Raw genomic sequence first — 13,166 nt, 5'->3', positions numbered from 1 at the left:
ATCCACGTCATCATTTACCCAGAATGCTTTGTGTGTAAATAAAATGGCTCCGTCTGTGTTAAAATATATTTTTAAATATTTACAAAACTAAACAGCCTACAGTATTTTTACAGTCTTTATTTTACAGTTAAAATATATGTTTATAAAATAAAGTCTAATGTTACAACTAATCAGGGATCCCTTTAACATTTATTCATGTAAAACCTTCTTCACATGTTGAAATCCTCATCTTCTTCACTGTCAAGTCTTGCATGTGGGATATAGAAATTAATCTCTTTATTATTCCATTCAAAGTGTTGGTTATTTTTCAGTACTTGTTTAAGATGACGTAAAACGTCCTGTTCAGCTCTTGTCCTGTCTTGTTTGTTCCAGTTATCAGACCGCTGTACTCGCTCTTTCACATTTTCATTTTTGAACAACTTGCTCAGACTCTCAGCTTCGGCACAGTTGCCGTAAGGCGACTTATTTTCTGTTTCAGTTGTCTGTAAACCAAACAGGTCACTGCATGAAACACAAGGAGGCATGCTTCTCCTCTCTCTGATGTTAAAAGCTTCACACCTGACTTCTGCTGGGAGCCGGATGGTCCCGTCAAAGTACTTCTTTTTCTTTTTCTGAGGACAGTAGGTCATTACTGCATCAGCTACACAATCATCCCAGAAGTTCAGACAGGATGCAGCGATGACGATTTGTCTACCGGGCTTATGATGTGTGGACATCGAGACCCCGTAGTACCTCACTGACTCAGCCCAAGAAATACAGACCATGGTGGAATTCAGGATCTTTGAATTATCATTCTGTACTAATGTGCTGCTGAGCTGCCCCAGCTCCTCTTTTATCAGCTCTACGTTTTCTTGTCCAATCAGGTGCACAATCTGCAAACAATGGAAAATATTAGAAACCAATTTATACATCCAAACTGGTATTGAGTCAGCATGTGCACTCAATAAAGTTTGACTTAAAATCCTTGTGACATCAAGTTTTTATAATAAATATTAAAGCATTTTTGGAAAGATAACATTAATAACGTACTGCAAAAAATACAGCTGAGATGAACAGTTGTTGAGACATTCAGCTGTTATAACAGGAAGTGATGTCAAAGGGGGAATGTCTGCATATGAACAGAACATAGCTACAACGACTGACAACACAGACTGTGGAGAAGAATCTGATGTTTCTTTAGATTATTTTGAGTCTCTATCAGAGAGATGAAGAAAAGTTAAGAGTTTAAATAATAATGTTTCCATCAACGTAGTTTCCTTTCTCAAAGAGTTCCCCTTTGATGTCACTTCCTGTTTCATGTTGGCTGAGCAGTTACAAAAAAAAAAAACATGCCAGTTATGTAACAAAATGGATAAAATCGTGTTTGATTGCGAGTTTCTTAAATCTATATTTTTTTGACTTTGTATTTGAAGGATATTCATGTCACATTCACTTTAGGATCTTTTTCACGGGATCTTTTTCCATGCCAGAGTTTTAGACGCACATCATCTGATGTTAGAAAGAGTCAAAGTTAGACCTCATTTGGTCAAACCTTGTAAACATTATGTCTGAGCTTATAGAATATTGTGACATCTATTAGCACCATTTTGTGTTGGCTGGAGTTGATTAGCTGTGGTGGTCATCCTGAATTTGGGAGACTACAAAAATGAATCTGTTGTAAATGTACCTCCAGTTATTACATTTTTAAAGTAGCATTTAAATCTATAAATAAAAATCTATATTAATATTCAATATATTCTATTATATTCTATATTCTATTCGATATAGTATATTTGATAAAAATCTATATTACCTAATTTCCCTCTGGGATCAGTAAAGTATTTTTGAATTGAATTGAATTGAATAAAACTGTGTCTTATGAGATAGTCAACTAACAAACATGCAGAGTTCTTGCCACATCAGTTAGATCTCAGAGTATGTGTTGAAAACTACTCTCACGTACCACTACACCTAATTTAACCTCAACACTACTGCATTCCAAATTATTGTGCAAATTATATTTGTCATAAATACATTTTTTTGTTTTTCAATTAAAGTCATGGATAGTATTGTGTCTCAGGCCTCTGTGGATCACTGCAATCAACCTCAGACACCTGTGATGATTATTAAATATTATTAATTAGCAGAGGTTTATAGTAACTAAGTACATTTACTTCGTTACAGAACTTAAGTAGTTTTTTTTGTTTATTTTTCAATTAAACTCATTGTGTCTCAAAGCTCTGTGTATCTGTAAACAACCTCAGACACCTGTGATGATTAGTTTTCCAGGTGAACCTAATTAAAATGAAAACTTTTGAAGAAGGCTGTTCCACATTATTAATCAGACCTGTCCTTTAAGTAATATGGGGGAAAAGGGATCTTTGCTGCTGAAAAGCATGAAATAGTTGAATTCATTGGACATCTTAGGTATTTCATGAAAACTTAAATGTGTTCATCGTATTGTTCAGAGATTTGTGGCTGATTCAGAGCACTCACAGGTTTGTGAAGATAAAGACAGACAAATACACTGCATTAAGAGAGCATCTACTAAAACACCATTACAAATCAGCAAACTCTGGAGTCCCGCAAAGGCTTGCAGTTCTGCATANGGTTTATAGTAACTAAGTACATTTACTTCGTTACAGTACTTAAGTAGTTTTTTTTGAGGATTTGTAATTTTATCAATTTTTTTTTAAATAGCTACTTTTACTTTAATTTTGTTACATTTTAAAGCTAAGCATGATACTTTTACTTCTTTACTTTAAAATGTAACACCTAGTTACTCATTACAAAATTAAATATGTTCAAACTCATCATGAAAGATGTTTCTGCTCTCTAAAAAGTTTAGTGTTGAATTTACTCAACAAAGTCATGTCAACTGGTTCCAGTAAGCCTGCTGAGTAAACAGAGCGTAATACATACAGTATATCGCTCAATTTACTCAACCTGGCTTACTGGAACCAGTTTGTTTCAGTAAATTTAACAGTTTATTTCTTAGAGGGTGTGTAAAAGTGCTTTCACTTTCCCAGTTTTTGTGAACAGTTTTATGACTTTTACTTGATTCTCATCAGTGAAATTTAAAGTCATTTTCTGTTCATGTAATTCTACTTTTACTTAAGTTTTTTTTTTCAAATATTTTACAGACCTCTGTTAACTATAATAACATCTGCTCTGAGAGGCTATTCTGATATTCTGCAAAGAAATTCAAGCAAAAACTAAAAAAAAAACTCACCAATTCACTGGATTCTATGTTAAAATGCAACTTGATTTATTAAGATGTTTTTGATTGAAATCACTTTTGATTTCAGTAAATATGACCTCCTACTGTAACAATGACCATTTTCAATTCCTATAAAACATTTTGAAACTCTGGTGCGTAATTTGGAACAGTGATTTTGGAGAAAAAATAAATACTGTTATCAGTAGGATTTTTTTCAATAGTGTTCAATTATACTCCAACAGTGGAAAATGATGACTGTCATTTGTATTGACTAATTAGGAACATCAGAGAAAAATATCATTTGCATAATTATTTTGAACATGGTGTGTGGCCATTATTGGTTTTTTTTTTTAGGTCAGGTGGCAGCCATTTTTAATTGTGCTCACTCTATAAAGTAATCTCTTATAGATGTACATCATGGAGAAACTCTGTTTAACTCAGTATCTCTGCAGGTCTTACCATGTCCAGCACACATGAGAATGGGCTCCGTCGAGGTACATGAGACATGTAGAGCTCAAAAGCATTGGGGTAGTTGCTCATCAAGTCATCTAAAAGGTCACTGCCTTCAAAAATTCTTTCTGGCAAAAAGAATTGGTAAGTGAGACGTCCCAAAAAGAAGATGGAATGAAGGAGCTGAAAATGAAAACACAAAGATGTGTCAGACGAAGTGTGGAGAGTTGGGATGAATGAAGCCATGATTCGTTTTACCTCGTCCACTAATTCTGAAGTGTCTTCTTCAATCTCAACTTCCATTTCTAACATTTTCACAATGAGCAGAAACGCATTTTCTAGAAAATGCGTTGCTTCAATCCTCAAATCCTCTCTGAAATAAAGAAAAAACATCTTTCAGAGAATAAACAGATTATGATCCATCTCAGGCTCCTGTGACTGAGCTGACTTACCCATTCTGTTCAGAAGCCTGCAATTTGAATTAAAATCATTATTACTTTAAAATCACTTATTTCACAGATAAACCCTCAAAAAATATCATAACAAATAGGGCAACAACAAAGGAAAAAACAAAGCTGCTACTCACCATCGTAAGTTCAGAGTAAATGAAACTAACAGAAAAGTTAAGCCCTTCCTCTAAACTCAAATTACCAGGAAGTGACTGGACTGTTGATTCATTCCAGGCGTGGCTGTCGGATCACAAGACGCCAGGAAACTCAAGAAAAGTATGGCTTTTTTAAAATAAGACGAAGCAAACACACAACTGTTTTTCTTTGAAGAAATATGATGTTTTGTTGGTATAGTTTGTCTTGTCTTTTTTTAAGATAACATAAACCTTTATTGTCATTTATTACTAGTTTTGCTGTTGTTATTATTGAATTAACAGGGCCAGCCTGGGGTTGCACAGCCTTATGGCTGCTTTCAGCTAAACTAATGATCATTTTTAAAGCGATGTTCTAAAAATTACCTGTAATACAGCAAAGTGTAAATGTGCCCTTTATTATAACTTTAACTCAGTGACTGACAAAGGGAAAATATCACTAGTGCTCATATGTTTAGTTCAAGAGGAAAATCTAGTTTTAACATGTTCACAATGTAGCTGTTTGTCTTGCCAACACACCTTGTTTTTTTCATCTCAGTGCTCGTTCAACTGTCAAATGAACCTTGTCTTGCTGAGCATGGCGTGCCTCAGACAGCAGCCAACCACACCTGTGGGTGACGCATTCGCCTGCCATGTGTGGACGTGCCCAGCTGCAGTTGGTGCGAGGGCTGAGGCACCGCCCTGTTATCTATAAAACGTTTCCCCTGATGAGAGTCGTGTGTTCACTCTCATTCATGCAGAAATCCTCTTTTAAGAACTTTATGTCAGTGTGTGCACACGTCCGCTTAAAGCAGGGGTACCCAAACAATTTCCCTGAGAGGGCCAAAATTAAAATTAATCTCAGGGTCGCGGGCCAAATGCAATAATATAAAAAATGCAAATACTTCGTAAGTAAAGTTGTTTTATTTTTTATGATTAAGCTAGCAGCCAGTGCGGTTGCCCACATTTTTTTTCAGCCCATGGACATGGAGAAAATTCAACGTATGCTCAGGCAGCAAAGGCTCATGACACTTTTCATAATTAAAAATTTTGAGTATATGGGGTCTTGTATGGTGTGCAAATCTAGATATGGGCTTAAGTCTAATCTAAATGGATCTTGTAGTCACTTGTATTTTATATGTAATCTTAACATAATCACAATCTAGTAACCGCTGGTGGGCCAAATCAAATGGCTTGGCGGGCCAATTTTGGGCACCTATGGCTTAAAGTTTAAAAAAAAAATCCCCACAATATGTTGTATTTCTGCAAACATCTTTTAAGTTTAATACTTAGAAGTCACAAACTTTATTACATCCACATCAGTAGAAAAAGCAGGCAGACATAAATGTTTAACCCGACTGCTGCAGAATGAGACACCTGCACCTCTTCATACTGTAGCTTTTCTCCGTCTGTCTACAAGGAATCCAACTGGTTCAGAAAGTATTCAAACCCTTCACTTTGTTTAGTTGCAGCTGAATGATACGATGAGGAAAACGTCTCACAATGGGAGCTGAACGCACAGCAAGATCTGAGCGAGCAGATCAAGATTTGCACGTGCACAAGTGCTCGAATCTGCTCGCTTGTGGATTTGACTTTTGAGACTGTCACACGTCAGCTGCTGGTGAAGAACAGAAATCTGAGCTTTACCACATTACCCGAGGTATTGGGAAAATAAATTACCCATTCATAGCTCATAAACCTTACATTAGTCTATATTAAACACACTACAGGGTTTGTCCTGATGCACCTCAGTAATCCAGGTAAAAAATCAAAAAGAAAAAATTGTATAGGTCTTCTGGACGGGTTCTTCTTTAATGAAACGTTTCGTCTCTCCTCCAAGAGACTTCTTCAGTCTGAGAGTTTCAGGCAAAATTCAGGCTTTTAAGCACTGCCTCCATGTGACTGATACTCACATCACATGGCTATCGTTGACACCTAATTAACACTTATTGTTAACAGGGGGTGGAGTGATACTGGCAACAGCAGCACTGTAGGAGGGGGACAACTGAAAACAGAGGCCTCCACCTCTGTTTAATGATGGACGGTCTTTCTTCACAAAAATGGCTTCTTTTACTCCTCTCTCAAACCAACGTTCCTCTCTATCAAGAATGAGAACATCCTCATCTCTGATCCTCATTGGTCACTCTTTCAGAGATGAGGATGTTCTCATTCTTGATAGAGAGGAACGTTGGTTTGAGAGAGGAGTAAAAGAAGCCATTTTTGTGAAGAAAGACCGTCCATCATTAAACAGAGGTGGAGGCCTCCGTTTTCAGCTGTCCCCCTCCTACAGCGCGGCCATTGCCAGTATCTCTTCATCCCCTGTTAACAATAAGTGTTAATTAGGTGTCAACGATAGCCATGTGATGTGAGTATCAGTCACATGGAGGCAGTGCTTAAAAGCCTGAATTTTGCCTGAAACTCTCAGACTGAAGAAGTCTCTTGGAAGAGAGACGAAACGTTTCATTAGAGAAGAACCCGTCCAGAAGACCTATACAATTTTTTTGACACTACAGGGTTCCAAAAATATAACATTTTGTGGACTGTACCGCTCAAATCAATCTAAATTAAAAATGTACATTTTACCAGACAATTTTATTTTACCTGCAGTTTTTCAACAAAAATAATAATCTGATCATTTAGGGATTGTTTATTTCAGCTGTACAGTCCAATAAATTAACATTTATGGAACCATGTCAAGCTGAAGTGTTTTAATAAACTGTAGGTTTTATAAGTGATGTCAGAAATGAATCTCTTCTCTCCCCCCCCCCCCCAATATCCCAGTAAATGTGGTAAACCTCAGATTTCCCAGCTTTTCACCAGCCTTGAACGCAGCATTAGACGTGCTTCAGTCTCAAAACTCAAAGCAGGTCTGTATTTTTGTGCATGTGCACTCACATTGTGAGACGTATCACATTCAATACTTTGTAATGACAAAGCAAAAGTGTTTTTTCTTAAACACACTGAAAAAAAAAAAAACATTTCCACACAAATTCAGACTTTCAACTTTGTTCTGAGCTGAAGCATCTTTGGCAGCACTTCCAACCTTTTGAGTTTGATGCGTTGCACACCTGGACCGGGACCCGAAGCTCCCAAGTCGGGGTCTCTGCGGACGAGTGGGCGTGTCACAAGGAAAGGCGATTCTAAAGCGACACACCTGATTTGACGGACTTTGTCAAAGGGACACACCTGACTGGACAAGCAAAAAAGGGATGATACCGTACGGCACCACCTGATTGGACAAGAACAAAAGGGGCGTTACTATACGGCACCACTTTTGCTGGAGACCCCTACTTGGGTCACATTTCTCCTGGTTAACCTTAGTGTTGGGGTCAGGGTCAGGMTGTAAAGACATCAAGCAGGATCTAAGGATACCGTCATGTAGGCCTCGTAGCCCACAGTGTTTATGCTTTTGACACGCCCACTCTTGTGACACGCCCACTCTTGTGACACGCCCACTCTTGTGACACGCCCACTTTGATTCCGCAGATAACTCCTTCTCGGAGCTCCAGCCTTCTCTTCTTTCCCAGCAAACCTGCTCCAGCTCAGTCTAGCTGGACGGGGACTGCTGGTGGAGCCGCTTTTGGGTCACGTTTGAGAAGAGTTCAAGTCAGAGCTCAAGCTGGGCCACTGTAGAACCAGCGCGCTCACACAGACTTGTCTCCAAGTTCAGCATGTACTACGAGGGGCTGGAGATAGGCTGGGGGGCTTGTGAGAGGCTTGTGGGGAGCTTGTGACAGGATTGTGAGACGGCTGAACGTTGCTTACGTAACCTGTAAATGAGAGGACAACCTTAACTGCTGCAGCGACATTAACACAAAGACTATCTGTAATGATGGTCTTTCTTTAGCTAAGAATCAACTACATAAATTTTAAGAAAGTATCTTTAAAGTTTTAACTATACAAAAAAAAGTATGGGCCTAGTTTTTTTCTACCAAAAATATGGACACCTACCTCTGTTTCGCCTTGCTCTTTTCAATCAACTCTGCAACTTTGGATTTGCGTGAAGCAACCAGTTCACGGTGCTCCTCCTCAGCCTTCTTCACTCGAGGACTAGTCCTCACCTTGTCCCAGAACTCCATGGTCTAAACACGACAGTGGGGAGAACAAGTATTTGATACACTGTTGATTTTTCAGGTTTTCCCACTTGCAAAGCTTGTAGATGACTGTTATTTTTATCATAGGTACTCTTCAACTGTGAGTGATGGAATCTAAAACAAAAATCCAGAAAAATACAATGTTTGATTTTTAAATAATTAATTTCCATTTTATTGTGTGATATAAGTATTTGATACACCAGAAAAATGAAACTAATATTTGGTACAGAAACCTTTGTTTGCAGTTACAGAGATCAGACGTTTCCTGTAGTTCTTGACCAGGTTTGCACACACTGCAGCAGGGATTTTGGCCCACTCCTCCATACAGATCTCCTCCAGAGCCTTCAGGTTTCGGGGCTGTCGCTGGGCCACACGGACTTTAAGCTCCCTACAAAGATTTTCTATTGGATTCAGGTCTGGAGACTGGCTAGGCCACTCCAGGACCTTAAGATGTTTCCTACGGAGCCACTCTTTAGTTGCCCTGGCTGTGTGTTTTGGGTTGTTATCATGCTGGAAGACCCAGCCACGACCCATCTTCAGTGCTCTTACTGAGGGAAGGAGGTTGTTGGCCAAAATCTCACGATACACGGCCCCATCCATCCTTCCCACAATATGGTGCAGTCGTCCTGTCCCCTTTGCAGAAAAGCATCCCCAAAGAATGATGTTTCCACCGCCATGCTTCACGGTTGGGATGGTGTTCTTGGGGTTGTACTCATCATTCTTCTTCCTCCAAACATGACGAGTGGAGTTTAAACCAAAAAGTTCTATTTTTGTCTCATCAGACCACATGACATTCTCCCATTCCTCCTCTGGATCATTCAGATGGTCATTTGCAAACATCAGACGGGCTTTGACATGCGTTGGCTTGAGGAAGGGCACCTTGCGTGCACTGCAGGATTTTAATCCTTGACGGCGTAGAGTGTTACTGATTGTTTTCTTTGAGACTGTGGTCCCAGCTCTATTCAGGTCATTGACCAGGTCCTGCCGTGTAGTTCTGGGCTCATTCCTCACCTTTCTCAAGATCAGTGATGCTCCAGGAGGTGAGATCTTGCATGGCGCCCCAAACCGAGGGAGATTTTCCCTTATTTTGTATTTCTTCCATTTTCTAATAATTGCACCAACTGTTGTTGCCTTCTCACCAAGCTGCTTGCCTATTGTCCTGTAGCCCATCCCAGCCTTGTGCAGGTCTACAGTTTTATCCCTGATGTCCTTACACAGCTCTCTGGTCTTGGGCATTGTGGAGATGCTGGAGTCTGATTGATTGAGTGTGTGGACAGGTGCAGTTAATACAGGTAACGAGTGGAGACCAGGAGGGCTCCTTAAAGAAGAACTAACATGTCTGTGAGAGCCAAAATTCTTACTGGTTGATAGATGATCAAATACTTATTTCACACAATAAAATGGAAATTAATTATTTAAAAATCATACATTGTATTTTTCTGGATTTTTGTTTTAGATTCCATCACTCACAGTTGAAGAGTACCTATGATAAAAATTACAGTCATCTACAAGCTTTGCAAGTGGGAAAACCTGAAAAATCAACAGTGAATCAAATACTTGTTCTCCCCACTGTACCAAATAACTGTTTTCAGGTGATCCCTCATTAAACCATCAATAAAAACCTACATCCTCTCAGTCAGTGACTCACCACATCTTTGAAGGCCTCGCTGTAGTAGTAGCTCTTGGACGCAGGATAGTCTAGCCCAGCTTTATCTAGATGCATCAAACTGGACGCCACCTCGTGCAGCTCATCTCCATCATACCCGTACAGCTTCCCGTTCTCGTGTATCATTAGGATGAGCTGATCGCAGGGGTACTGTGTGCCCTCCACGTAACCGATGACCACCATTTGACCTGTAGTAGGGAGATAGAACTTGCTGCACCCGTGCACCTCGCTGGGTTTGTCTTTATACTCTGTGTCCTCCAGGGGTCCTATTGTCAAGGTGGCACCAGCTGGACTCTTTAGGTCGTGCTTTTCATGTCTATGATTAAGCACGTAGTCTGACAACTTTTCTAGGTACGCTGCACCTACAAAACAAGGCAAATTTTAAAAACTGGCTTAAACAACTGCAAATTTTTATTCAAAGTGAAGCTCAGATTTGGATAGTTTACCAATGACTCCATTGGGGCGTGGGAAACCAGACAGATTGCTTGTTTTCAATCTAAAAAAAGAGAACATCTTAACTTAATGTACTGAGTGACAATCCTAGATCAATCGAAGGAAGCTGGGCGTCTTTTTGATTTTTTAAAGATATTTCACTTCTCTTAATTCAAACTAGGAAGGTTGGGAGAAAACACTTCTGCTTTAAACTGAGAAAGCTCCTTGGATGAGAAGCAAAACGTCTTCAGAAAATCAAAAAAAGACGTCTAGTTGTCTTCGGTTGAACTCAATAATAGTGTCAAGCCCTGAATGACAGAGAGTTAATGTTCTGTAGCACACGGCACCACTCTCATTCTCTGCTGACATCTCCTGGTCAGTAACGACCCTCATCTTAAATCATCCATTTGCCCTTTGGGATATCCTGTTGTCATCCAGGATTGGGTATAACAGAAACTTTGTCCAGATGCAAACAGTGATTCATCATTTCTGAAATCTCCAGCACTCACAAACATCTGTTCCAGTGAGTCAGGGTTGTTCTTCAAGTCTCGTGGGCCAATGACGTGTTCGCTCTGAGAGTTTGAATCATCCTCACTTAATCTTGTTCCGTCTCACAGTAAAAGTGTTGTTTGAGTTCTCGTGAAAGGATGGTACTGAGTCGTGTCTGATCCGTTCACTCCAGCTTTTCTTCTTCACAAACATTCTCTCAACCACCCATTTCAACCATTTCAATACAGACTGTGTGTTTACCTTCCAGATGTGAAGAGCAGAGAAGTTATTTATTCCAATCCTCCCAGTAAGATGACGCGCGCCCACACCAGTCCTGCCATGAACAGAGTGAAAGGAATAAAAAGTCCCAAAGTCCATTTTCTCTTTTGTTCATCCGTGGACAGGTTCCAGTTGCAACGGGTTCAGCAGGGTCTCCTCCTCAGCAATGCCTTCTAGATCCTCCTAGAGCAGCCTGAGGACTTCCCAGTTCTGATAGGATATTCTGCTAGCACATCTTGGAGCAGCCATGGGGCGTCTTACCCAGATGGGTGTACCCTGAACACTTCCATAGGACAATGCCAAGCAGATATCTCAAACAGATGCTTGAACCACGTGAACTGAGTCCTTCTGATCCACAGGAACCGGCTTTATGTTGACTTTCTGAGAATTTCAGGACTACTCACTCTACTTTGAGTGCAGATTCCTGTGAATATTGTGGTATTCTTCAGGTCACAAGCTAAATCTTTGCTGTCCTGATGATCCTCTAAATGCAGCTGCTTCAGGTGACCATGCAGTCCTAATAAACTCATTGTAAAATTCTTATTATTTAATTAATTTGAAGAGTTCACCCTTTTGCCCCGATACTCAAGTAGTTCTCCACTTCAGTCGTTGAGCAAATGGCGTCAGATCACATGACTCATCCTGCAGAGGCCGAGGCGTGTCGCAGCGAGTTACCACGAATGAGGAAGAGCTGAGCGGTGGAGCAAGTTGTTGCAAATCTAACAAAACTAAGAAACTAATCTCAACAAGATACATGCACATTGATACATGTGGCGAAACATTAGAATACGCACATATAGAATGAACTAAAATGTATAGGTATGTATATAATTATACAATATAAAGTTACGTCTCTTGTAACCCTTTTTGTTTTTCAGCAGCACAAAGGAAACTCTGATGTACTGTGGTGGTGCCGTGTGGTTCAGTCTCGCCCCAAACTGAAACTTTAAGTGTGACTAAGAACAAACTAAACACATAATACAAAAAAATGGGGATTTTTACACAATTTATGTCTAATTTTAATTTCTCAGAAACAGAAAACTGGTACTTACGATTTACTGTCCCCCATTTTGATGACTTTCTGTTAATTAAAACAAGTAAAAAAAAACCAAATTAAACCATGTAAATGAGCAGGAAACATTTTATTTTATAGAAAATGTTTTGGAAGATAATGTAAAGTATTGTTTGTTCATTTCTGTCAGAAAGACCTAAAATTTCTCTTTGTTAATTTGGAAACTTTAATTGTAAATAAAATTTGGAGATTATACTTTATATATTGATATGATTCTTCAGTGTGAATAAAAACAAACCTGTAAAAAAACATTTAATGTAAAGTGCGACTTTTCTAAACTTGGTAAACAAGTTCCCTTATCTTTAAGCTCCTCCCTCAACCTTTAGACTTTTGTTCTTTCTACAAGTTATCTCAATTGTGGCCTTAAATGTTTAATTTAAACTTGTACGTTAAAAAAAAGAAAAGGCTTTAACAAAGTATCATTATGATTTGTCGCAAAAATGAGTTTTGGTACGTGCAATCGAGTCGCGGGCTCAAATGAGGAAAATGTAGAAAAAAGTAAAAAAAATAAAGTTATCTGTGTTTAAAAAAAACTTCCTATTATATATATAAAAAACGAAGAAAGAAATGTATTTACCTCAAATGTAGTACTAAAGACGTCTGTTACTGGAACAGTAACTTCCGTATTCGTACTTCAGCAGTCCTCAGAGTATAAAATGGAGACGATTCTAACGAGGACAAACAAGTCTCCTACTGTACCTAATGCGCATGCGTACTGCTGCCACTCCTAAATGCTGCTTTCAAGTACAAAACAAAAATATTGTAATTTCAACAGTTCACCTTTATCTATTTGAAAATAACAATCGTTTTAATTTTAACGCAAATCTTTAATTTAGCGTGATTGTTTTACTAAAGAGCTTTGCGTAGTTAATAAAGATACAGTTTCAATAAAATTAAGCTTTATC

The 13,166-nt window shown here is 38.9% G+C and overlaps 2 protein-coding genes across 2 annotated transcripts; both read right to left on the bottom strand.

The window, feature by feature from the left end:
• Positions 1 to 119: 119 nt before the first annotated feature.
• Positions 120 to 5,133, bottom strand: LOC106524771 (uncharacterized). The gene is made up of 3 exons (XM_014018730.1): positions 3,908 to 5,133; positions 3,659 to 3,832; positions 120 to 872 (listed from the first exon to the last, which is right to left on the bottom strand). Exons 1-3 carry the CDS (start codon positions 4,040 to 4,042, stop codon positions 210 to 212), a joined length of 972 nt encoding a protein of 323 aa, XP_013874184.1. The 5' UTR covers positions 4,043 to 5,133; the 3' UTR covers positions 120 to 209.
• A 1,930-nt stretch (positions 5,134 to 7,063) lies between these two features.
• Positions 7,064 to 12,943, bottom strand: LOC106524769 (uncharacterized). The gene is made up of 6 exons (XM_014018727.1): positions 12,839 to 12,943; positions 12,242 to 12,270; positions 10,436 to 10,485; positions 9,972 to 10,351; positions 8,181 to 8,311; positions 7,064 to 7,999 (listed from the first exon to the last, which is right to left on the bottom strand). Exons 2-6 carry the CDS (start codon positions 12,256 to 12,258, stop codon positions 7,906 to 7,908), a joined length of 672 nt encoding a protein of 223 aa, XP_013874181.1. The 5' UTR covers positions 12,259 to 12,270; positions 12,839 to 12,943; the 3' UTR covers positions 7,064 to 7,905.
• Between the last annotated feature and the right edge of the window lie 223 nt (positions 12,944 to 13,166).

The sequence above is a fragment of the Austrofundulus limnaeus genome, unplaced genomic scaffold, assembly GCF_001266775.1.
Source record: "Austrofundulus limnaeus strain Quisiro unplaced genomic scaffold, Austrofundulus_limnaeus-1.0 Scaffold200, whole genome shotgun sequence".
Taxonomy (NCBI): Eukaryota; Metazoa; Chordata; class Actinopteri; order Cyprinodontiformes; family Rivulidae; genus Austrofundulus; species Austrofundulus limnaeus.
Note: the sequence above shows the minus strand (reverse complement) of the source record. Positions and strands in the feature narration are given on the sequence as shown.